At 39.0% G+C, this 24,681-nt stretch overlaps 1 protein-coding gene across 1 annotated transcript in view; it reads left to right on the top strand.

Annotated features, from left to right (window-relative positions):
- Positions 1-24,681, top strand: part of CD109 (CD109 molecule) — a 146,918-nt gene that overhangs the window by 117,329 nt on the left and 4,908 nt on the right. Inside the window, exons 24-32 of the mRNA XM_066253712.1 lie at positions 2,404-2,485; positions 4,236-4,464; positions 7,444-7,609; positions 10,264-10,454; positions 12,692-12,847; positions 13,890-13,955; positions 19,825-19,967; positions 21,649-21,796; positions 23,982-24,084. Coding sequence (XP_066109809.1) covers positions 2,404-2,485; positions 4,236-4,464; positions 7,444-7,609; positions 10,264-10,454; positions 12,692-12,847; positions 13,890-13,955; positions 19,825-19,967; positions 21,649-21,796; positions 23,982-24,084 — 1,284 coding nt within the window. The remainder of the gene's footprint in view (positions 1-2,403; positions 2,486-4,235; positions 4,465-7,443; positions 7,610-10,263; positions 10,455-12,691; positions 12,848-13,889; positions 13,956-19,824; positions 19,968-21,648; positions 21,797-23,981; positions 24,085-24,681) is intronic.

Genomic DNA, 24,681 nt, shown 5'->3' on the forward strand with positions numbered 1-24,681 from the left:
GCACCCGACCGGGATCCACCTGGCATGCCCACCAGGGGGTGATACTCTGCTCATCTGGGGCGTTGCTCTGTTGCAACCAGAGCTATTCTAGCGCCTGAGGCAGAGGCCACAGAGCCATCTTCAGCACCCAGGCCAACTTTGCTCCAATGGAGCCTCGGCTGTGGGAGGAGAAGAACGAGACAGAGAGGAAGGAGAGGGGGAGGGGTGGAGAAGCAGATGGGTGCTTCTCCTGTGTGCCCTGGCCGGGAATCGAACCCGGGACTCCTGCACGCCAGGCTGATGCTCTACCACTGAGGCAACTGGCCAGGGTGGTCTTTTATCCAATTTTTATAGGATTTTAAATTTTTATATGTACAAATACATTATAATAACATGTAAACATCTAGATAAAGATTATATGTTAATATTAGGTATATTATCCATTTATTTCTCTCTCTTTTTTTTTAACAGAGACAGAGAGAGAGTCAGAGAGAGGGATAGATAGGGATAGACAGACAGGAATGGAGAGAGATGAGAAGCATCAATCATATTTCCTTGCGACACTTTAGTTCATTGATTACTTTCTCATATGTGCCTTGACTGTGGGGTTACAGCAGACCGAGTAACCCCTTGCTCGAGCCAACAACCTTGGTTCCAAACTGGTGAGCTTTGCTCAAACCAGATGAGCTCGCGCTCAAGCTGGCGACCTCGGGGTCTCGAACCTGGGTCCTCCGCATCCTAGTCCAACGCTCTATCCACTGCGCCACCACCTAGTCAGGCTATTTCTCTTTTATGTTGCAAATATTTTCTTCTAATTTATCATTTGTCTTTTAACTGTGCTAATAGTGTGTTTTGCCATGAAAAGTTTAAAACAAAATATTTTGCGGTCCAGTTTATCAACTCAAAAATAATTGGGTGGCTGGAAAGCCTTTCCTTCTGCCCATTTTATGAAATGAGCTTATTGAGGGCTTGCCTTGCAAAAGATACTGTGCTGAGGCCTTTTCATACTTTAATCATTGAAAGAGATCTCTGAATTAATAGGAAACAGCAGTTTTGCAGACAAATGCACTGTGGCTAAGGCCTAGTTTCAATATCTGCCAGCTGTGTGACCTTGCATATGGTGTATTCTGAGTTCCAGTTTTATCATCTTTAAAAAGGGATAAAAACGGCACCTACATCATAGAGTTGTCATGAGAATTACCTGGGTCCTGAAAGGCACTTGAACAATTTCTGACACACAGACAGTGTTGGGTAAAGGTCGGCTATTTAATTGCTGTACCATAATATTTTAATTTTAAACATAAAGTTATAACCTAACAACCCCTCCTTCAAATTAAGCAAAAATCTGTAAATTTTTTTATTGTATTTTCTTTTATTATTATTTTTTTTAGTGAGAGAGAGAGACAGAGAGAGGGAGGGAGATGGAGGCAGAAACAGAGAGAGATGAGAAGCATCAACTCAGAGTTGCAGCACTTTAGTTGTTTATTGATTGTTTCTCATATGTGCCTTGACTGGCGGGCTCAAGATGAGTCAGTGACCCCTTGCTCAAGCCAACAACCGTGTGCTTCAAGCCAGCAACTTTGAGCTTCAAACCAACGACCTTGGACTCAAACCAGCGACCTTGGGCTTCATGCTAGTGGACCTTTGGGCTCAAGCCAGTGACCATGGCATCATGTCTATGATCCCACACTCAAGCTGGCAGCCACACACTCAAGCTGGTGAGCCTGCGCTCAAGCTGGATGAGCCCACACTCAAGCTGGTGACCTTGGGGTTTAGGACTTGGGACCTCAGCATCCCAGGTTGACACTCTGTCCACTGCACTACCACCATCCAGGCCATCAAGTTTTTTCATTTTTTGTTTTTTCCCAAAGTAAGAACTTGGAATTTATGTGGTGGGAAGGGGTAGACCAGTTGGTCTTTAGTACCTCAGTTGGCCCCAGCCAAAAATTTTTAGAGGCATTGTCTTTGATTATTTAACAATTCCCTCTTCTTTGAATCCTCTTTGTTTTTGGCCTACAGGTATTTACTTTCTGTTTTAGCCTTAAATTTTAATTATGATATTCTAGATTTTTTTCTTAGGTGACTAAGCTTTGCAACTATTGGAGTGAAAACTACAGAGTTTAATAAAATGCTACCTTTAGTTTGCTTGCTTTTGAATGACTAGAGTTTTTGTCTGTGTTATAGTATTCTGAATTTACTTTAATTTGAGGATATCACAGTTGGTTATTCTTTGCTTTTGTATGAAGGGTTCTGGTATTTTTAATTTTGCACAGCACTTAACATGGAAAGTATTCCATATTCGTTGTTGATTTGATGTCTCTTATTTCCCACTCTTGGCCCATGTTTCTTCAATATGAACACAGGATTAGAAACTTCCGTTCACTGCAAGTTGATTACACTGATGATCTGTTTTTGTGTCTTCAGGTTACCAGAGAGAACTTCTCTATCAGCGGGATGATGGCTCTTTCAGTGCGTTTGGGAACGATGACCCTTCTGGAAGCACTTGGTAAGTGATTTTGCTAACAGAACAAATCCTTGTCATGGAATTGATCCTTACTAGGTCACAACGGCCATAAAATGGGTAGATATAGGCTCTGAAGCTGCTTTTTTCCCAAAGCCAAGCTTTAAAGAGAGTCTCCTTTTTAAATATAATTTTAAAACACTAACAAAGCAAATGTTTTTGTTTAGAAAACAGATAATAAATCCTCTTGGTGGAAAAAGTAGAAATAAAAATACCACATGATGATGATAGGGTTGACAGAAAAATCAGTTAGAAATACCAGGTAATTGTGACATAGTTGTGGGTGTTTTTTTTAAAAATTTGACATGATCAGCATGAATTTTGTGTTAATGCAGTTAGGGTGGTTTATTTAGGATTATTTACTTATTTGTGCAAAACAGTGATGGAATTAAGTAATGAATATCTAGAGTTTCCTCCAGAGTAGAATCTCTGTATGGATTTTAGATGATTACTCTCTCCTTGCTATCTCCTTTTCTATCCTTGCTATCTTTAATTCTATACTTCACTCAGAAAAATACTGATTATATCAGTCAGGTTGGACAGCCATGCTGTGGTAACAAATTACCCCTTAAATCTCAGTAGCTTCTTTACAACAAAGATTTTTCTTCACATGCTGCAGTTCCACGCTGGGCCAGCAGGGGGCTCTGCAGTCTATGCTTCAGCTGCTGCCATATCACCTGGAAGTTTCAGGCCTGGGAGGAGAAAGCTGGAGTATGTAGCACTGACAATTGGACGCTTCATCCTGGGTGTAACATTTCTTTTCACTTTATTATTTCAGAGCTGGCCACATGGCCATGCTTAACTTCAGGGAGGCAAGGAAGTGAATTCCTCTGCATCCTCAAAGTAAAAGAGAGCTGGATATTATTGAACATTAGTAATGTTTACCACACTAAATCTTTCATAGGATGAAACAATCTGGTTCACATTTTCTTTTGGCATGAGTCAGGATATAGATCCGTAAGTAGAAAGGTTTTAGTGTTATATTGCTTGATGCTCTTTTAACCTCAATATTTAGTGTTCTGTAGCAGGTGTCAGCCAACTTCTTCTGTAAAGGTTCAGATAGTAAATACGTTAGGTATTACAGGCCACATAGTGTCTCTGTTGCATATTCTACCCTCTCCTCTAATGCCTCTCTTTCTTTCTTTAAAAAACATTTCTAGATGGAGAGTAGAACGGGAGAAGTACAAAAAAAAACAGACTCTGGCTGTATTTGGCCCAAGAATCAGATCTGGCCCAACAGTTTTGACTCATAGCTATAATTTGTTGACTCCCATCCTATAGGAAAGAAAATATCCATTTTTTTTAACTTAAAAGTATGACTGTTTGTGAATTATATATTCTTTATCCATAGCTTTAAGGCTGAGAGAAGTATGTAATGAGTTTATCCTTGGTAAAAATCTAGAACAGTCCAAAGATGAATAATCTTGGATAATTTATTTAACTCTTTTGGAGCGTCAGATTCTCAATCTATAAAATAATGAGGCCATATTAGATGATTTATAAATTCCTTTCTATTTCTGGTATTTTGGGAGTAGATCTGAAACCAAGTCCATCAGCTGGGCAGAGTTATGTTACCTCTGTTTTCTTCCCTGTGTTTCTTCCTCAGTGATTCTCCCTTTGGTGACTCTTCTGATGGGGAGAAAAGTGCTGCTATTGTTGGTGTTTTTCTTGTTCAGTGTTATTTGGAAGACTTTATAAATTGTATTTTATATAATTTCCCCCCCTTTTCACCAAGGTTGTCAGCCTTTGTTTTAAGATGTTTCCTTGAAGCTGAACCTTACATAGATATTGATCGGACTGTGTTACACAGAACATATACATGGCTCAGAAGACATCAAAAACCCAACGGTGAATTTGGGGAGCCAGGAAGAGTGATCCATAGTGAGCTTCAAGGTGGCAATCAAAGTCCAATTACACTTTCAGCTTATATTGTGACTTCTCTCCTGAGATATAAAAAGCATCAGGTATTTAATCTTTAACTCTATAAATGATGGTTGGGAAACCACAAGAAAACTAGGTATTGATGGTAGGTATTTGTAATTTTACATCACATTTGAAGCCTGAATTCGAGTACCTTTTTGCTTTGCATTTGTGGCCACATTCCAAAATCTGAAAATGGAAATATTGACTCACTTTCTCAGAATAACTAAGATAATTCTATAAATGCTTTTTAATATAAATGCTGTTGAAGTTGCAGTTGGTAAGATAAGCGAATACATAGTTTATTGTTAGAAAGGTTAATTTCTTAGGGGACAGACAATTTCAGAACTTGGGAATGCATTCTAGCAAATTTAACTTGTACAGGATTTAAAAAAAAATTCTAAAATGGAGCATCTACACAGTGTTAGCTAATTTAGTACAAAGCATGATAGATGGGCCTGGATGAGAATGAGTGAACATGAGAAGTTATGCTAACGAGCTTAATTTTACCCCAGAGCTCTCTCAGTGATTGATTCTTTACTGCTTAATGTCGACTGCATTTCACCTGATCAAAACCAGCCATTCTCGAAGCTGGGGGCATTACAATACCTGACTTTAAACTATATTATAGGGCCACGATAATCAAAACAGCATGGTATTGGCAGAAAAATAGACACTCAGACCAATGGAACAGAATAGAAAGCCCAGAAATAAAACCACATATATATGGTCAAATAATCTTTGATAAAGGGGCCAACAACACACAATGGAGAAAAGAAAGCCTCTTCAACAAATGGTGTTGGGAAAACTGTAAAGCCACATGCAAAAGAATGAAACTCGACTACAGCCTGTCCCCGTGTACTAAAATTAATTCAAAATGGATCAAAGACCTAAATATAAGACCTGAAACAATAAAGTACATAGAAGAAGACATAGGTACTAAAATCATGGACCTGGGTTTTAAAGAACATTTTATGAACTTGACTCCAATGGCAAGAGAAGTGAAGGCAAAGATAAATGAATGGGACTACATCAGAATAAAAAGTTTTTGCTCAGCAAGAGAAACTGATATCAAAATAGCCAGCTAAATGGGAAATGATATTTTCAAACAACAGCTCAGATAAGGGCCTAATATCCAAAATTTACAAAGAACTCATAAAACTCAACAACAAACAAACAAACAATCCAATAAAAAAATGGGAAGAGGACATGAACAGACACTTCTCCCAGGAAGAGATACAAATAGCCAACAGATATATGAAAAGATGCTCAGCTTCGTTAGTTATTAGAGAAATGCAAATCAAAACTACAATGAGATACCACCTCACCCCTGTTAGATTAGCTATTATCAACAAGACGGGCAATAGCAAATGTTGGAGAGGCTGTGGAGAAAAAGGAACCCTCATTCACTGTTGGTGGGACTGTAAAGTAGTACAACCATTATGGAGGAAAGTATGGTGGTTCCTCAAAAAACTGCAAATAGAACTACCTTCTGACCCAGCAATCCCTCTACTGGGTATATACCCCAAAACCTCAGAAACATTGATACGTAAAGATACATGTAGCCCCATGTTCATTGCAGCACTGTTCACAGTGGCCAAGACATGGAAACAACCAAAAAGCCCTTCAATAGAAGACTGGATAAAGAAGATGTGGCACATATACACTATGGAATACTACTCAGCCATAAGAAATGATGACATCAGATCATTTACAGCAAAATGGTGGGATCTTGATAACATTATACGGAGTGAAATAAGTAAATCAGAAAAAAACAAGAACTACATGATTCCATACATTGGTGGAACATAAAAACGAGACTAAGAGACATGGACAAGAGTGTGGTGGTTACCAGGGGTGGGGGGAGGGAGGACATGGGAGGGAGGGAGGGAGAGAGTTAGGGGGAGGGGGAGGGGCACAGAGAACTAGATAGAGGGTGACGGAGGACAATCTGACTTTGGGCGAGGGGTATGCAATATAATTTAATGACAAAATAACCTAGACATGTTTTCTTTGAATATATGTACCCTGATTTATTAATGTCATCCCATTACCATTAATAAAAATTTATTAAAAAAACAACAACAAAAAAACTAATCCTATTCTAGCAAAAGTCTACCTACTTACAGAAAAAAGAGAGAGAGAGAGAGAGCAAGGGAAAGGGGGAAGAAAAGAAAAGGAGAGAGAAAAAGGGAGAGAGAAAAAGAGAGCACAAGAGAATGAATTTTATATTTATGGCAATATATCCTGTAGTTTCTTTAGAAAAACATTCAATAAATTTTCCTAAGTCTTTGCTGTTCTTCAAAATTATCTGTTACTGTATTCAAGAACTTTTATAGGCATATTCAGTATTATTTAAAAAAAAGAAATATACTAGCCTCAACATAGGATGTCTGAAATTTTATAATTTCTTGTATTTTACTTGTTATTTAATTTCTGAATTTGTAAACATATTTATATATAAGAAGCCATATTATGTAGGTAGTGTGGTAACTGTTTACTCTAACACTGTATTAAGTGCTGCAAATGTATTCTGAAATTAGCTGTATATAAAATACATTCATTTTTAAGGCTTAAAAAACAAACAAACAAACAAAAAAACCCAGCCATTCTCTGTATGAAGCTCCTACTGGTTTCCTAGTCCAGTACTAGGCATGTAGAAGATAAACTTTCCCCTGAATTTAAAGCTTCAACACCTGGGAACAAATATGTGAAATAATCTTTCTTAAGCTATATTTTATGCTTTCATCTGAGTTCGTGATATTCAACGGCAGAAACACTGCCTAAAGTCCTGCTTTTTATTCCCTGTAGGGAACAGTGCCTGTTTACTTATAAAAACTGAAAAGCAGTGTTATTTTCAAAACACGTGGCAAATCAATAAATGTCAGTGATCATTGCTGATCCCCATTGCCCCTAGGACAAAGTCAGGTGCTTAGTAGACGCTGAAATTCTTTTTTGAATAAATGCTTGAAAATGCTTTTTGGATTATTTTAAATGGTAAAATATATATTATTTCTTTCAAGCCTACTCTTGATGTGCAAGAGTCTATCAACTTTTTGGAGTCTGAATTTGATAAAGGAATCTCAGACAATTATACTCTGGCTCTTATTACGTACGCGCTGTCATTTGTGGGGAGCCCTAAAGCCAAGGAAGCTTTGAATATGCTGACTCGGAGAGCAGAAAAAGAAGGTAATGCATGGTCCCAGAGGTTGTTAGTCATGCATTATGCAATATATATATATGTATATGTATATGTATATGTATATATATAAATTATGAGAGAAAGTGTTGTAAGCCAGGTATGTTGGTGACGTTTACATCTTCTGAATGGGATGAAAAGTGAAGCACAGGGAGAGCACATGGGTAGACATGGATGTGCTACTTCTACTCTCCTGGGGGTTTTCGGAAGAATTTCAGGCCTTGGGTATTTTCTTCTTTCAGATACGCTCTGCCAGATGTCAGTTACCCTTTGAGCTTTCTGATTCCATTTCTGGTTTGGTGGCTGTGAGTCGTTGTTGAGATCTTGGTTTGTGAGAGACTTGGGTTCACATTCTGGTTCTGCTATTTCCCTTTGTGAGCTTCAGTGTCCTGAGCTGTAAAACTGGAATCATGCTCACTGTATGTTTGCTGTGAGGGTGAAATGAGATAATGCACAGTACCTGCTGCATGGCAGACATTTAAAAACATGATCGAAAATGCTGATCAGTAGAAATGCAAATACCGAAACATGCTGTTAGTGAATTATGTGTATGCATTTTTTTTTTCTAACGGGGACTGCTTAGGGGCCACAGCAGCACAAAACGTACAGGTGTTGTCACTTTCCTATAGTCCCTTGGTCTCTATGGTCAGGGAATCAGGGTTGTGTGTGTACGGGTGCATGCTCATGAGTGTGTAGATAGGTAGATACAGGGATGAGTAAGCTAAAGTAATTTTATGTAATGTCCACTGAGCCAAAGCTTTGTTAAGTCAAGAGGGAGTAACTGGAGAAAGTACTTTGAGACTTCTGACACTATAGAAAAATATTGTGTTACTATTATTAGCAGTAATTTAGGTTGAATTCTTATTGTGCCGGGGACTAGAAGATTATTGTACAGAGGCTGAAACTGTCCTTGACATTTCTTCTTGGCTAGGTGGTAGTTATTACACATTCCACCTAAATGTAATCTCATCTGCATAGTGATATTTGAGGGGCGGCACTAAACAGGCTTTTTCCCTGGGGGCTAGTAAGAATGTCTTTAGGATGATTGCTGAGTTGGCTAGGTCCCTCATTATATTCTTGTGGGCTTGGATTTTGAACTTATAACACCAACTTTCGCATAATGAAAAAGGAGACGTTTCCCAGAATATTAGAGCTGGTTAATGGCAGATTCCCAGAACACAGTTCTTTCCAATATGTTCTAAAATATTCTTGGGATGGCCTGGTCAGAAACATTATGTACATTACATTCTGGAATATGGTATGTTTGTTTCTTTTCTTTATAGCTGTTTAGTCTTGAGCCAAACATATGGAATTTCTCTTGGGAAAATATTTTCATCCAAACATCCTCACCAATAAGAAATAGGAAAAGGATGAAAATTTGTAAGTTTTAATAGTTTAAACGGGCCTGACCATGGTGGCACAGTGGATAAATCGCCAACCTGGAATGCTGAGGTTGCCAGTTTGAAACCTCTGGCTTGCCTGGTCAGGGTACATATGCTTCCTGCTCGTCCCTCCTTTTCTCTCTCTCTCTCTTTTGTCTCCCTCTCTCTTTCTCTCCCCCCCTCTAAAAATGAGTAAATAAAAAAATTTTAAAAATAGTTTAAGGCCGCCCTGGCTGGTTGGCTCAGTGGTAGAGCATCGGCCTGGCATGTAGAAGTCCCGGGTTCTATTCCTGGCCAGGGCACCAGGAGAAGCGCCCATCTGCTTCTCCACCCCTCCCCCTCTCCTTCCTCTCTGTCTCTCTTCCCCTCCCGCAGCCGAGGCTCCATTGGAGCTAAGATGGGCCGGGCGCTGGGGATGGCTCCTTGGCCTCTACCCCAGGCACTAGAGTGGCTCTGGTCGCGGCAGAGCGATGCCCCGGAGGGGCAGAGCATCGCCCCCTGGTGGGCAGAGCGTCGCCCCCTGGTGGGCGTGCCGGGTGGATCCTGGTCGGGCGCATGCGGGAGTCTGTCTGACTGTCTCTCCCGGTTTCTAGCTTCAGAAAAGTACAATAAATAAATAAATAAATTCTATTAAAAAAATAGTTTAAGTCCCTGGCCGGTTGACTCAGTGGTAGAGCATCGGCCCGGAGTGCAGAAGTTCCAGGTTCAACTGCTGGCCAGTGCACACAGGAGAAGTGCCCATATGCTTCTCCATCCTTTCCCCTCTCCTTCCTCTCTCTCCCCCACCCCACAGCCAAGGGTTCATTGGAGCAAAGTTGGCCCTAGGTGCTGAGGATGGCTCCATGGCCTCTGCCTCAGGTGCTAGAATGACTCTGGTTGCAATGGAGCAATGCCCCAGATGGGCTGAGCTTCGCCCCTTGGTGGGCATGCCAGGTGGATCCAGTCGGGTGCATGTGGGAGTCTATCTCTCTGCCTTCCCGTTTCTCACTTCAGAAAAATACAAAAAGAAAAGTGATGTATAAGTACATATATGTTTAAAAGTGATGTATAAGTACATACATATTTATATATGTGTTTGTGTGTGTGTGTGTATATATATATATTGAAGTACACATATATTTGCTTGACACAAATATACACATATATCAAAATATATATTTTTATGTTAGTCAAGTAGAATTTGGACCAGAGTAAGAATATGTAATGGTATAAAATGTAACTTTTCTGTAATTGGTCAGACTGTTATTACTTTTCTCTTGCAGGAGGCATGCAATTCTGGGTGTCGTCAGTGTCCAAACTTTCCGAATCCTGGCAGCCAAGCTCCCTGGATATTGAGGTTGCCTCCTATGCACTGCTCTCCCACTTCCTGCAGTCTCAGGTTTCTGAGGGAATCCCGGTTATGAGGTGGCTAAGCAGGCAGAGAAACAGCTTGGGAGGTTTTGCATCTACCCAGGTGAGCAATGATAGTTTTTAATTTATCATCCATTCATTTGTCCATCCATCCTTCCATAGTTTTAAGAAGTATGTGGTTGCTTTTTTTCATGACTTCATAAAATTACTTGGCAGTTTAAAAGTTTTATAACTTAAGTCATTAAGTTACTCATTTTAAGTTTTTCTCATCAGGGATATAAACATCATATCTGATATTGATATGTAACAAATTAGTTCCCCATCTGTATCAGCTACAAAGAATAGAAAAGAAACAAAATAATAGTTCAGAGGATTGTTGCTAACACATTAAAGAAAATCAGACAAAACAGGAAAAGCTATAACTTTAATAGCTGAATCTCCTAACCATTCTCAAATTCCATAGTTGCTGTAACTGGTGGCTCAGGAAGACCATGACAAGACTTCTCATCTACCTCAATTTTAGCTGAGTGGCAGACCAAGAACCTGGAGAGAACTAGGAGCAGCCACACTGTCCCATGTTCCTTAGCCTGCAAACCGCAAAGTACAGGACCACCTGCCATAGTCTCCTCACACCACTGCCTTCTCAGAACTTTACCTACTTGCTCCCCTGTAGCAGAAATAACCATTCCCTTTTTCAGGAACCAGGGGCACACATCTTGAATATATTTAAAAAGCATTCTGGCTGCATAACTCTTTTTACAAAAAGGTCTCCTACTTTTGACCCTAATTGTTCCATAATTTATTACTCCTGACTATACTCTCCCCAAAAACTTTCTTTACTCACTGTGTATACTTGGGGAGTTCCGTCACCTGCCTTTAGTTTAGTTTTCTTGTACCCAATCCCCACGTTGGGTGCCACTTGCCGTGAACCAGTGAAGCTAGTAATTCCAGGTCCTGAGGGAGAATGGTGTGGAATTAAGAAAATAGACTCACCGAGAAAAGAGGATGGGATTGGGAGGCCTCTGCAATGCTGACGGCAAGATTAGAGAGAGCAAGCCCCCGGTCTTTGCTTTATTATATAGTATAGACAATTAAAGTCTTTAAGCCAATATACAAATAGGAAAGTCTCTGATACAAAGCCACTCATCTAAGGCATAAATTGGAGTCCTCATAAGAGTGTACCACCCTATATCGTGCAACAGTCAAGTGTGTGGGGAAAAGTTTAGTGTTGAAAAGATCTTAATATTAAAAGATCTTAGTATTAAGAGATCTTAGTATTAAAAGAGTGGGAAAGGCTTAGTCTTAAACTAAGCCTAGGCTATAACGACCTTGCCAGCTTACAGCCTGTTTCCCACAATTAGCTATGTTTCCATTTATGAAACAACTGAGATTGTAGATGGTCAGTTCCACCCAGCACGTATTTTCTCAGCCTCTTCTGTACTCTAGCTCAGGGGTCGGGAACCTTTTTGGCTGAGAAAGCCATGAACGCCACATATTTTAAAATGTAATTCCATAAGAGCCATACAATGACCTGTGTACGTTATGCATTATCCAATAAAAATTTGGTGTTGTCCCAGAGGACAGCTGTGATTGGCTCCAGCCACCCGCAACCATGAACATGAGTGGTAGGAAATGAATGGATTGTAATACATGAGAATGTTTTATATTTTTTTCTTTTCTTTTTTTTTGTATTTTTCTGAAGCTGGAAACAGGGAGAGACAGTCAGACAGACTCCCACATGTGCCCGACCGGGATCCACCCAGCACGCCCACCAGGGGGCGACGCTCTGCCCACCAGGGGGCGATGCTCTGCCCCTCCGGGGTGTCGCTCTGTTGCAACCAGAGCCACTCTAGCACCTGGGGCAGAGGCCAAGGAGCCATCCCCAGCGCCTGGGCCATCTTTGCTCCAATGGAGCCTTGGCTGCGGGAGGGCAAGAGAGAGACAGAGAGGAAGGAGAGGGGGAGGGGTGGAGAAGCAGATGGGCGCTTTTCCTGTGTGCCCTGGCCGGGAATCAAACCTGGGACTTCTGCACACCAGGCCGACGCTCTACCACTGAGCCAACCGGCCAGGGCCGAGAATGTTTTATATTTTTAATGTTATTTTTTTATTAAAGATTTGTCTGCGAGCCAGATGCAGCCATCAAAAGAGCCACATCTGGCTCGTGAGCCATAGGTTCCCGACCCCTGCTCTAGCTCAAGGATACTCAAGATGAATAAAGGAGAGTTTTCCTCTCAAGAAAGGTGGATGAATATATACCAGGAGTCCTAATCATTACTAAATTTACTCTTTGGAGACCTTGATAGATACTTATACACACAAAGGTTTTTCTTTCCTCGACAGGACACCATTGTGGCATTGAAAGCTTTGTCTGAATTTGCAGCCCTAATGAACACAGAAAGGACAAATATCCAAGTGAATGTGAGGGGGTCCAGTTCACAGAGTCCTGTAAAGTTTCTGATTGACACACGGAACCGCTTTCTCCTGCAGACAGCAGAGGTATGATGGACAAGGAGTGGTTATTTAAAATTCTGTGATTTCTCATGCTAGGAAACTGCTTTATTTCTGTTCTGTTGACTTGAACAAAACCTTGTTCCCAGAGCCCTGTAGAGAGACTGGGAGGAAGGAGTGCACTTCTTTGGTTGAATAACTGAGCTGGGGAAGGGAGGAGGGGATGGGAACTTTGGAAAAGGAGAAAACACGAACACTGGCATATTGGGAAAAGAATGAACACCCACTGAGTTACTGTTCTTTGCAGGCACTGTGCTAAATTTCTTTACATGTGCTATTGCATTTACTTCTCAAAGCAACAGTAAGATGTAAGTACTTTTATCCTTATTGTACACATGATAAAACTGAGGCTGAGAGAGGTTGTGACTTGCTGAAGATCGTGTTACTAAGAACAGAACTACAATTTGAACCCCTGGTTTCAAAGACCATGTTCTTTTCAGCTGCACCACATGTCCTCATTGGAGAATTGGTAAAACCAGTTGTAGAATTCTTACTTTGAAATGGAATAAAGGCCTATGCTAGACCCTAACTTTATCCTCCTGGGTAACCTTGTGGGCACTAGAGGGTAATGGATGAAAGTGATAATTTCAAGGCTGGAAACTGAAGAAGAGGGGTTAGGGCAAAGGTAAAAGAAGGAATATTTAGTCATAGGCAATGATGATATATCATTGTGTTCCCAGCAAAGCCAGAGGATTTGGCTTTGACATATCTCTCTCCGGTTAGCGGAGAGAGATGACTTGTTTTCTTGTATTGTATGCGTCAGCCCTACAGAAAGGCGGACCTGTCCATAGTGCTAATGTGCTTTCCTAAAAGTCAGAGTGAGGGCATGCAAACAGTACGCTCTTCCTCCACCTTTACTTCTAACATGGTTGACCCATAGCTTTTGAGAGGTGAGGCCATGTGAAATTCTTAGAGCTTTCCACCGACGGCTTAAATTTGTAATGAGGGATGACACTGTTCTCTTGTGCTACTTGGGAGGACCTAAATATAGAAAATTAGCCTTATTCACTTTCCCCCTACCTTTATTCAGCTTGCTGTGGAAGAGCCAACTGAAGTTAATATATCTGCAAATGGTTTTGGATTTGCTATTTGTCAGGTATGTGATAATGTTTAGTTTTGTTTAGTTAAATATGACTTGTTATAATAATTCTTTGGTTTGGAGCACTGCTAAATCTTTAACTTAGACAATGTATAAAATTATTAATGATTTATTTCTATGACTTAGGCAAGATAAATCACTCTTTTAAATAAAAAGTATTACAAATGTTATTCACTAGTAAGTAGATAGCAACTCTATGGATTGAGAACCTATTGGAAAATATTTCTTGGCTATTATATGCATGAGGATTAAAATCCTTCAGTATTATTTATGTGAATTGTTGGGAACGCCTACCTTGTTTTATGAAAATACAGCTCAAAATTTAATGTTATGACTTGATAAATGAATATGCATTTTACTTTGACTTGATAAAGTCAGTTTCTACTTTGGATAAACAAATATACATTTTACTTACAACTTAATATTCATCTAACAATATAAAGGTCAACATGGTATTACAAGTAATTGACCTAAAGATAGGAAAAGTGGCTTTTAAAGTAAAATCTATAGTAGCAAGTAAAACAATTAGAGCATGATGTGTTCAATGCTCTGGTACAGGAAGAAAATCCAAAGAAATATACCTTTTATAGTGCAATAAGGGTTAGAATAAAGTGAAAATAGCATGAAAAATATTGAATGAAAGAATTATTATACTAAATAATATATGAAAATCATAGGGACTGCAAATCATGTTATTAGAAACCCACCATAACATGTGATAGGACCAAAAATGATTATGTACCTGATTAGAAACAAGCCAAACAAACCCTGAAAGATTTACTGAGAAAGTAAATTATAGAGAGAAGATACTTTTTCAAAAACCAGGACAACTGTTCTAGACAAGAGAACAGGTACACTTGCTGAGTAGGGCAGAAGGTCAGGTATAATTTGGGAACTTCCAAATAATTCTAAGGTTATTTTTTCTGATACTCAGAACAAGTGAATGTTTTTTTGTTTTTTTTTTTGTTTTTTTTTTTTAAATCAAAGGAAGAGTGGCCACAGTTAAAAGGGATGATATTCAATGAAAAAGATTGAAAGAGAAATAGTGAATAATTAGTATTGGTCTTCGCTAACAGACCATGCAGACCATGTGAAAGTTCTCATTCCTAAACTATCTTTCAACAAGAAGAGTAAATCCAAAAGTAAATACATAGGGTATTTCAGATCCAATTGAAAAATTATATATCTATATTTAAGTCACCAGATTGGAATTCATTCTTGATATATAGATAAATTACTCAAGCCAAATGATTTGTACTCTGGTTTGAAGAGCATAGCAATAAATATCATACCTAGTGGTCAAAATGCTCATCAGTCCTATGTCTTTATCAACATGCAGAAAACAAAAGATAGTGACCAATAGGCACTTCTCATAATGGAGAAGAACATTGCGAAGAGTTGGTCACTCAGGAATAGATATTGAGATTTCCTTTAGCTGATATTTTTGCAAGTGTCCAGGAAAAAGAAGGGCAAAGAAAACTCTCAGGTTTATAGTAAATGTTAACCTCTTTGGGGTAAGAAAATACTAAGTTGTTGGAAATAAGCTGCAAGATCTCTCCAAGTCCTCTGCATGAGCAGTTGAGCTTTATTGTTACTTGTGACCCCAGAGACAAATCTAGTAGTCCTTGTTTGCTTCCTGATGATGATGTTGGTTCTTAAAGGACAATTGCTTGCTACTGGAAAAGAGATGATGAAAATAATAAAGATCATCTCTCCAATTTTATGAGCCCATTCATTCTTTAACTGCCCATTAAAGAATAATCTATAATTTAATTGTATTTAAGGAGTTGGAGAATTTCCAGAGATAACCAGAAGGATTAAGGGGATGAAAAATTATGAACTAGATGTGTCAGAATGAAAAGTTGGAACTCTTCGGTTTGAAAGCTGAAGGCTTAGAGAAAGGATTTTTTTTTTTTTTTTTTTTTTTTTTTTTTTTTTTTTAGAGCACATACAAGTGAGAGAGAGGGAAAAAGAGAGAGAGATAGGAAGGGAGAGAGATGAGAAGCATCAACTCATAGTTGTGGTACTTTAGTTGTTTATTGATTCCTTTCTCATTTGTGCCTTGACCAACTGAGCCAGTGACCCCTTGCTCAAGCCTGTGACCTTTGGCTTCAAGCCAGCGATCTTTGGGCTCAAGCCAGTGACTATGGTGTCATGTCTATGATCCTGCACTTAAGCCAGCGACCCCATGCTCAATCTGGTGAGCCTGTGTGTAAGCAATATGAGTCCGTGCTCAAGCCAATGGCCTCAGGAGTTTCAAACCTGGGTCCTTAGCATTCCAGGTCAATGCTCTATCCACTGCACCACCACCTGGTTGGGTGAAAAAGGGTTTTTTAAAAGTATGAAAATCTACAGTGGGTACTAGAGGTTTAGTTCTGTGGGTGGGTGTGATTAACGTATAAGTAAAAAAGATACATTACATAGCAATAGTAGGGTTTATGAACTTTGGCATCAAAAAAAGTGGAAGAGGTAAAATATTTAGATTCCAGTTCAACTTGGCATGAGGCAGGGCTAGACAAGTTTGAGTATATTCCAAGCTTTTCATCTTAGGATCCTTTGAGAAAAACACTGGTTCTCATACTCCACCAGTATCCTCACATTATTGATGGGCACAGAGTACGCATATGCTGAAAAACACCCAGTTGACTTGAAAACCATCATTTATTTTATCATCTCTGAAAAACGTTCTATGATCAGAAAGAATCCTTAGTAGTTGAACAGGTTTTGTTCAACCAAGGCTCTTAGATATTTTAGATTTTATTTATCTTAGAGTTTCTAAGGTTCCAGTGTGTGAAAAATGACTTCAGTTGGGCAGCAGAACTTAGTTGGTATTCTCAAGAAAGTTAGCAATAATTATACTTTTTCCCCATAAGGAATGTTTTACATTCTTTGAAAAAAAATACTCATGAATATCATTCATGATAGTCTGTAACACTTCCTTTGGAATTTTCTCAGTTTTTAAAATCATTGCTTTATAACACTGGGGAAAATTTTTTTTCATTTTCTGTATTGCATGAGGTTTTAGAACTGTTTATATATATTTCTGCATCACTGATTCCAAATCTGAAATCCATTTTTTGGTGCATGCTCTAGTTTTTATGCAATTTTAATTTCTTTTTGTTACAGTTAATGGCATGCATTGGTTTTTAAATTGGAGTTAAAGGGCAATGACTCTTGGATTGAACATAACCACAAAGCAATTAATGTTTTACAAACATCACTTTTAAATAATTTTAGTTGTTTTTAAATGTAAAAAATTATTAGCTGATAAAAACACCCTCTTATTTTGTTTTAAGATTGAATCATGGCTTCTTTGAGTAGGCGTAAATGTAAGAATAGTCCTGACACCTTCTATTATGTATGTGGCTGTGACAAACTTCAACGTCAAAGGTGCAATATTTCATCATTTGTGACATGTGCATGTATTGCCTATTTTCAAGGTCTCCTTGGTGATTAAGACAAGAATTGGGCTCCTCATATTGTGTGTCATAATTGTGAGGAAATGCTTTGTGACTGGACAAAAGGAAAACGCAAAGGAATGCCTTTAGGTATTCCTATGGTTTGCGTGAACCTAAGGACCACAGCAGTGATTGTTATTTCTGTCTGATCCATACAAAGGGCATCGGCAAAAAAAACGACATATGATCACATATCCTAATATACCTTCAGCAACACAACCTATCCCACACTCTGAGACATTCCTGGTTCCAGTTTTTTGGATTTTTTTTTGTATTTTTCTGAAGTTGGAAATGGGGAGGCAGTCAGACAGACTCCCACATGCGCCCAACCGGGATCCACCTGGCATGCCCACCAGGAGGCAATGCTCTGCCCATCTGGGCCGTTGCTCTTGTTACAACCAGAGCCATTCTAGCACCTGAGGCAGAGGCCACAGAGCCATCCTCAGTGCCCAGGACAACTTTGCTCTAATGGAGCCTTGGCTGTGGGAGGGGAAGAGAGAGAGAGAGGAAGGAGAGGGGGAGGGGTGGAGAAGCAGATGGGCACTTCTCCTGTGTGCCCTGGCTGGGAATCGAACCCGGGACTCCTGCATGCCAGGCTGATACTCTACCACTGAGCCAACCAGCCAGGGCCTCCTGGTTCCAGTTTTCAATGGTTTTATTTCTTCTAAGGATGAAGAAAGTGAACATGGTGATCAAGAGTATTTTGATAAGATGCATGAGGAAATGGTTGTAGAATCTGAAGGGTCTTCTTCTGATGCCAAGAAATCATTAACCCCTCAGCAGTTTAGCCAACCCGAATTGAATGACTTAGTAAGAGATTTGGGCCTATCAAAGAAAGCAGCTGAGTTATTAGCCTCCAGGCTTCAATAAAAGAATGTACTTCCTTGGTCAGCTAAAGTATCCCATTTCAGGAAGCGTGAACAAATTTTTGTGGACTTTTTTTCCGAAGACAAACACTTTGTTTACTGTCATGATATCAGTAGTCTTCTCAGCCAGCTAGGTGTTACCACTTACAGTCCAACAGAATGATGACTATTTCTTGACAGCTCTAAATGGAGTCTAGAATGTGTTCTCCTTCACAACGATAATGTTTATGCAGTGGTTCCAATTGGTTATTCAACTCATCTGCGAGAAGATTATAATGACATAAAAATTGTCCTCAACTTTCTGGAGTATGAGGAGCATAACTGGATCATTTGTGTGGATCTTAAAATGGTAAATTTCCTGCTAGGACAACAGAGAGGTTTCACGAAGTATCCTTGCTTTCTGTGTTTGCGGGACAACCGAGCTCGGGAGAAACACTGGACACCGAAGGAGTGGCCAAAATGTGAAGCTCTGGAAGTAGGGATGTTAAATATTGTGAATGAACCTGTAGTTAATCGAGACAGAATCATTTTTCCCCCACTTCACATGAAACTTGGGTTAATGGTAGTTTGTTCAGGCTTTGAATAGAGAAAGTGAATGCTTTCACTATATTATTTCTGCTTTTCCTGCCTTGTCTTTCGAGAAGATAAAAGCAGGTGTATTCAATGGACCTCAAATTCAAACCCTCATATATAATGAAGAATTTACCAGGAAGATGAATAAGGAGGAGAAAGCAGCATGGCAGTCTTTTGTGGCAGTTACAAAGAACTTCCTTGGCAACAAAAAAGCAGAAAACTATGAACTTCTGATTCAAAGGATGCTGTTGGCTTTCTGTGACATTGGATGTAACATGAGCCTTAAGATTCACTTCCTGAACAGTCACCTTGATAAGTTTCCCGAAAATCTTGGAGCTATTAGTGATGATCTGACTACTGGTGGAGCATCAAACGAGATTGTCCTCAACAAGTACAGAAACGCAAGAGCTACAAACGCAAATTTTTGCCTGAATAGAATTTAAATTAGTTTTGTGCATATTTTATGATTAAAATAAGTGTCTTAATATGTTCTATTTTGAAATTGTAGACAAATTTTGATGCAGTCATATCTTTTAGTGTATTAGTGTATTTACTGCATTATATAAATTATTATATTTTCACAAAGATGATGCCCAAGAAGACATTCTACTTCATTATGTTAAACTAAATGTTGAAAATTTTACAGTAAGATGAAAACCTAAAATCTTGAATTGCAAAAAAACTCTAGCTTAGAAAGAAAAACTGATGTCAGATTTGAGATCAGCACACTAGAATTAGGTAAGAACAAGTGTTTTTGTGGATGCAACAACAATTTTGTTCCCCAGTTTAATCTTTCAGTGTTTTTTACAATGTTTTTTAATAATGATACTTCGTTAGCTAAGCTGAACCAATATTTTTCTAGGTTGGAGATTGTGAATTTAGTTGAAAATCACTGCTGAACATTTAGAATACATAAAAATGGCAATTTGTTGTTAATTTATTACTTATGTTAATTTGTTATTTTTGTAGCTAAATGTTATTTATAATGTGCAAGATTCAAAGTCTTCCAGAAGACAAAGATCTATCCAAAATCAAGAAGCCTTTGATTTAGATGTTACTGTAAAAGATAATAAAGATGATATCAATCACTTGAATTTGAATGTGTGCACGAGGTTGGTATCTATTTAAGTACCCCTTCCTACTCTTTCTTCTTTTCTAAAAAAAAAAGACTTGAGGATTTATTTATTTATATATATCTAACTATAGCAACATATAAGGAGTTAACAGAGATTTAAGTTATATATTATATGTTAGGTTACAAACTAGAAATATAGGTACTGCTAATAATGTTTAAGCATTTCTCAATGTGTCCAAAATTATTTACAGGTTTTCTTTGTATTTTTAACAAATTGATATAGAAAAATTAATAAAATTCAGGTCTAATTGATGAAAACTTGATATTAACCAGTCATGTTTAATATACCCAAATTGGTATTTCTTGCTGTCAGTCTTTTTTCTGTTAAATAATTATTTCAGGTTTATATTTAGTCTTTGGTGTTATCCTTTTAACTCAAAACTTCGTTAAGACCAGGCTAGTTCAATGGAGATGATAGTTTGAAAATAGTGGGTTTTTTTGGAAAATCTTTTAGCGAAAATATTTTAGTTTAGAAGACTCTCCCCTTGGATAATTAGGCACTTACAGCTTCTGCAAGTATTTAGTAAGGCGATTTGTAAATTTGGTCTGTGTCCATAGCATCTGAGGATCTTGTTACATCATAAGGAGAAGGGGTACCACCCAAAACCTACTACCTTCACAGATGCAGGGTCTGTGACGCTGCCTTCCTCGGTGTTCTTGGTCCTTCTAGCACACACACAGGTTTGAGAGCAACTCTTTTAGAAAGCTCTTGCATCAAGAGACTTTACAGTTGGGCTTGCTGAGCCAGCTGCAGTCAGCGGTTGTCCGGTATGGCTTTTTGATCAGTCACGTTTGGCAGGCATCAGTTTGCTGCTCTGAAAAGCAAGATTTCCTACCAGCCCTGCTTGGGTTTGCTGTGTGAAAGGACAGTGAGAACTCACTTAACAATGCTCTGATCCTTTCACGTTGGACACAGGCTCCTTTCCATAACCACGCTGGGCTCTTTCTGCTCCAAACAAAAAGCGCTCGCCAGCTATTCAGTTTAGAAAAATATTTATTTTAAAGGAGACAAAATGTTGTTGGTGTCCAGGTGCTTTGATACTCGCTCTGTGTACAACAGGGCGAGGGAACGATGCAGGGTGATAAAACTTTTCCGAGGCTTGTCATCGTCTCACGGTGGCCAAAGAAAACACGCAGAGTGCTCCAAGGATGTGGGAGAACAAAGGGAAGGACTCTCCCTCTTTTTCTAAAACCAGATGAAGAAACTGTTGCTAAAGACTTGGCCACGGTCTCCTACTAAGTGGTCAAGTGATGCCTTGGTTTCAGTTCCTGGCTTCCAGCTGGAAACTGGAGTTGTGTCAGCTTCTGAGAACATGAAGGGTGCAGCTCAGTTTGGAAGCCCCACTAGACAACAGTTGCCTGCTGAAAGGGCACCCAGGTGGTCCTTGCCACCGCCAGGCATGAGCCTGTTACCTGGCGGGCATTTCATCCTGTCTGTCAAATGAACACACCGTCATACCGTTATTTCTCGTACGGTTGAAAGTGGTAAGACTTTCACACCTGGAAGGAGAGGATCGCCTGTTTTACAGTTTTCTATAGTGACACTGGTTTTAACGAAGTAGTTATGTGTGGAATAACACTTGGCAGTGTTAATTTTTCTATGAAGATAGTTGACCAGCAGCTTGTGGTGTTTCTTCTGTCCTTCGCTTTTGATTCAGGTTTTTGGGCCCAGAAAGAAGTGGCATGGCCCTGATGGAAGTTAACCTACTCAGTGGTTTCGCTGTGTCTTCAGACGCAATTCCCCTGGGCAAGACCGTGAAGAAAGTGGAGCACGATCATGGGAAACTCAGCCTGTATTTAGATTCCGTAAGTAGGAAAATCCACATTTCATATGGAAAAAGCTAGCATTTGTTAGTGCTCAAAGTCTCCCTTACTTTACACGTTTTCTTGAAATTATTGAAGTGTTTTGTGTCTCTGAATGACTTTATTCTCATTAAAAAGATATCAAAGGGACCAGAGGAAAAGAGGACAAAGGGAAAGGGGATGATAGGATGGGATAAACCAGGGGTCCCCAAACTACCGTCCCGCAGGCCACATGTGGCCCCCTGAGGACATTTATCCGGCCCCCGCTGCACTTCGGGAAGGGGCACCTCTTTCATTGGTGGTCAGTGAGAGGAGCATAGTTCCCATTGAAATACTGGTCAGTTTGTTGATTTAAATTTAGTTGTTCTTTATTTTAAATATTGTATTTGTTCTTGTTTTGTTTTTTTACTTTAAAATAAGATATGTGCAGTGTGCATAGGGATTTGTTCATAGTTTTTTTTATAGTCCGGCCCTCCAACGGTCTGAGGGACAGTGAACTGGCCCCCTGTGTAGAAAGTTTGGGGTCCCCTGGGATAAACCTGAAGGGAAGGGGGAGGGCGCTGTAGAGAGGGGGGCAAGGGAGATGTTGAGGGGAATGGGGGGAGGGGGGATGCATTCGGGGTGACCCTAGAATCTATGTAAACATAATTAAATTAAAAAAAGATAACATTATAGAATTAGTTTAAAGAGAATCACTGTTAATGATAATCCCAGTAAAAGTCTTGATAACCAGGTAATTATTTCATGCTAGGTATAAAATATATAAAAACTGCTACATTAGAATTTCAAAAATTAAGACCAGATCTTAATTTGAGAACCTTCTCTTGCCCAAGGGAATTGCTAAACATATTCGCTTAAATGCTGCTGATGAAAGCTTTAATTATAAGTTTTAAAATGCTTTCATGAAGCTTTTAATAAATCTCAAAGGGGTTAATATTCCTGCATTGAAGTTAGGTGCTTAAATCTTAGAAGAATAGTCTTTACATATAGTTATTATATCGTTTTCATACATATTTCCATTGTTGTATGAAAATTACTGGTCTAAAAATAAGGTGCATAAAATATGGGAGAACAATGTAAATGAAGAACTCAAGACTACCTGTTATATCTCAACACCGCTGGTGTATAAGTTTATTCTTTCTTTTCTAACATCTATATGAAATTCGTAGGTTGAATTGAAATTGAGTTCTAAGTGTTCTTAGGATTTTATGTTACATGAGGGGAATGTGTATGTTTCTTATTCCAGTGTTGCCAAGTATGAATCAGTAATATATTGCTTTAGCAGTATGTCTACTTTAAAAAAGCTCATTCCTGAATATTCTTTTGTTTTAAGACTTCAGAATTCACTGGTTAAAAACCTGTTATAATTAATTCAGGGTCTCTAAAATTCTTTTGCTGTTTGAGAATTCCATACATTAAATACTGCTTGAAAGCCACAGGCCTGATTTAGAACTTGAAAAACAAATTTAAAGTTTTTTTTTTTTTTTAATAATGTAATTGGTTTTAGAGTTTGTCCTATACCTGTGATATTCTTGTTAACAGTTATCTTAATTTGAGTACTCATTGTGTTTTGACAGATTTATTTAAATTTTCATTTACTGCTAATTGATACATGATGGAATGTTTGAAGGAATTTATCTGTTTTGGATTCCTTAACCAGCCTCGTTTGCCAAATTGGCATAAGCCGCTCCTCTTGGAGGCAGAGAGGCTGGCCTTTTGTACTGCGTATTAGTCAGTTATTGGCGGTGGGGTAGACCTGCCCACTCTCTGTTACCTCAATTACTCAGAGAAGTGGCTCCTGTGAGCTAAGGGCAGTTCTCTGGAGAAAGGGTTGCTGTGAACTAGTGGCCGCAACTGCCTTGTGGGCACTCCTAGGTAGGTGATTGGGTGAGGCCGCAGGGCCCAGGAGCATGCGTCCTGGGGCTTGCTGCTTACGTGGCCTCTCAGCATCCATCCCTTTCAGTACAGCGGAAGTAAGAACAATGCTTATCCTATAAAGATAGTTTTATGAGTTAAGTGAGATAATTTATATAAAGTATGTACTTACCATGGTCCAGGGCACATATAGTGCTCCCTAAATGTTAGCTTCTATGTCTGTTTCCTGAAAGGATAAGAAAAAGAAATACCTTTTACATTTTCTTAAACACATAGTTTCCCACTTCCTTAAAAGTCTTTTGTATTTTTCAAGGTAAATGAAACCCAGTTTTGTGTTGATATTCCTGCTGTGAGAAACTTTAGAGTTTCAAATACACAAGATGCTTCTGTGTTCATAGTGGATTATTATGAACCAAGTAAGTATGTTCTGAAGTTTCTGTTACTGTAGGAGGTAAGCCAGACATTCATTCATTCATTCACTCATTCATTCACTTATTCTAAGTGGTCACCAAATGGGTTGTTTTTCTTTTTGTTGTTGGGGCTGTTGTTGGGATGAAGTGTAGGAGGTGAGGGAACAGGAGGTGAGCTTTCCCTTTAAATGAAGGCCACTGATCATTACAAAGGTCACATGATAGCATTTAGCATTATAGTATTAAAAAAGGGATGCTTTTGCTCATTATATTGTAGGTTTTTAATTCACCATCCCAAAATTTATAAAGAAAACTTGGCATAAAGAGCCCAGTTATGTTTGGTTTCCAAGGTTTTGCTCCTCTCCCACGCACCTGTTCCACCTGACTTTTGTTAAACTGGGCGTTCTTTAGGGCGGACATGGACAGCATCCCCAGTGCAAACACCTCACCTGCAGCCAGTGTTTCTTCATGGACAGAGCCTGTTGCTTTGCTAAAAACTATACATTGTAACAGATTTTTTAGTGTATCAAGAATAATATAGTTTGGGAAATAACTTGAGCTTGTTTGATTTTACTGGTAATGTCTTACTTTATAAAATGTTAG

Source organism: Saccopteryx bilineata, chromosome 1, assembly GCF_036850765.1.
Source record: "Saccopteryx bilineata isolate mSacBil1 chromosome 1, mSacBil1_pri_phased_curated, whole genome shotgun sequence".
In the NCBI taxonomy this organism is placed as follows: Eukaryota; Metazoa; Chordata; class Mammalia; order Chiroptera; family Emballonuridae; genus Saccopteryx; species Saccopteryx bilineata.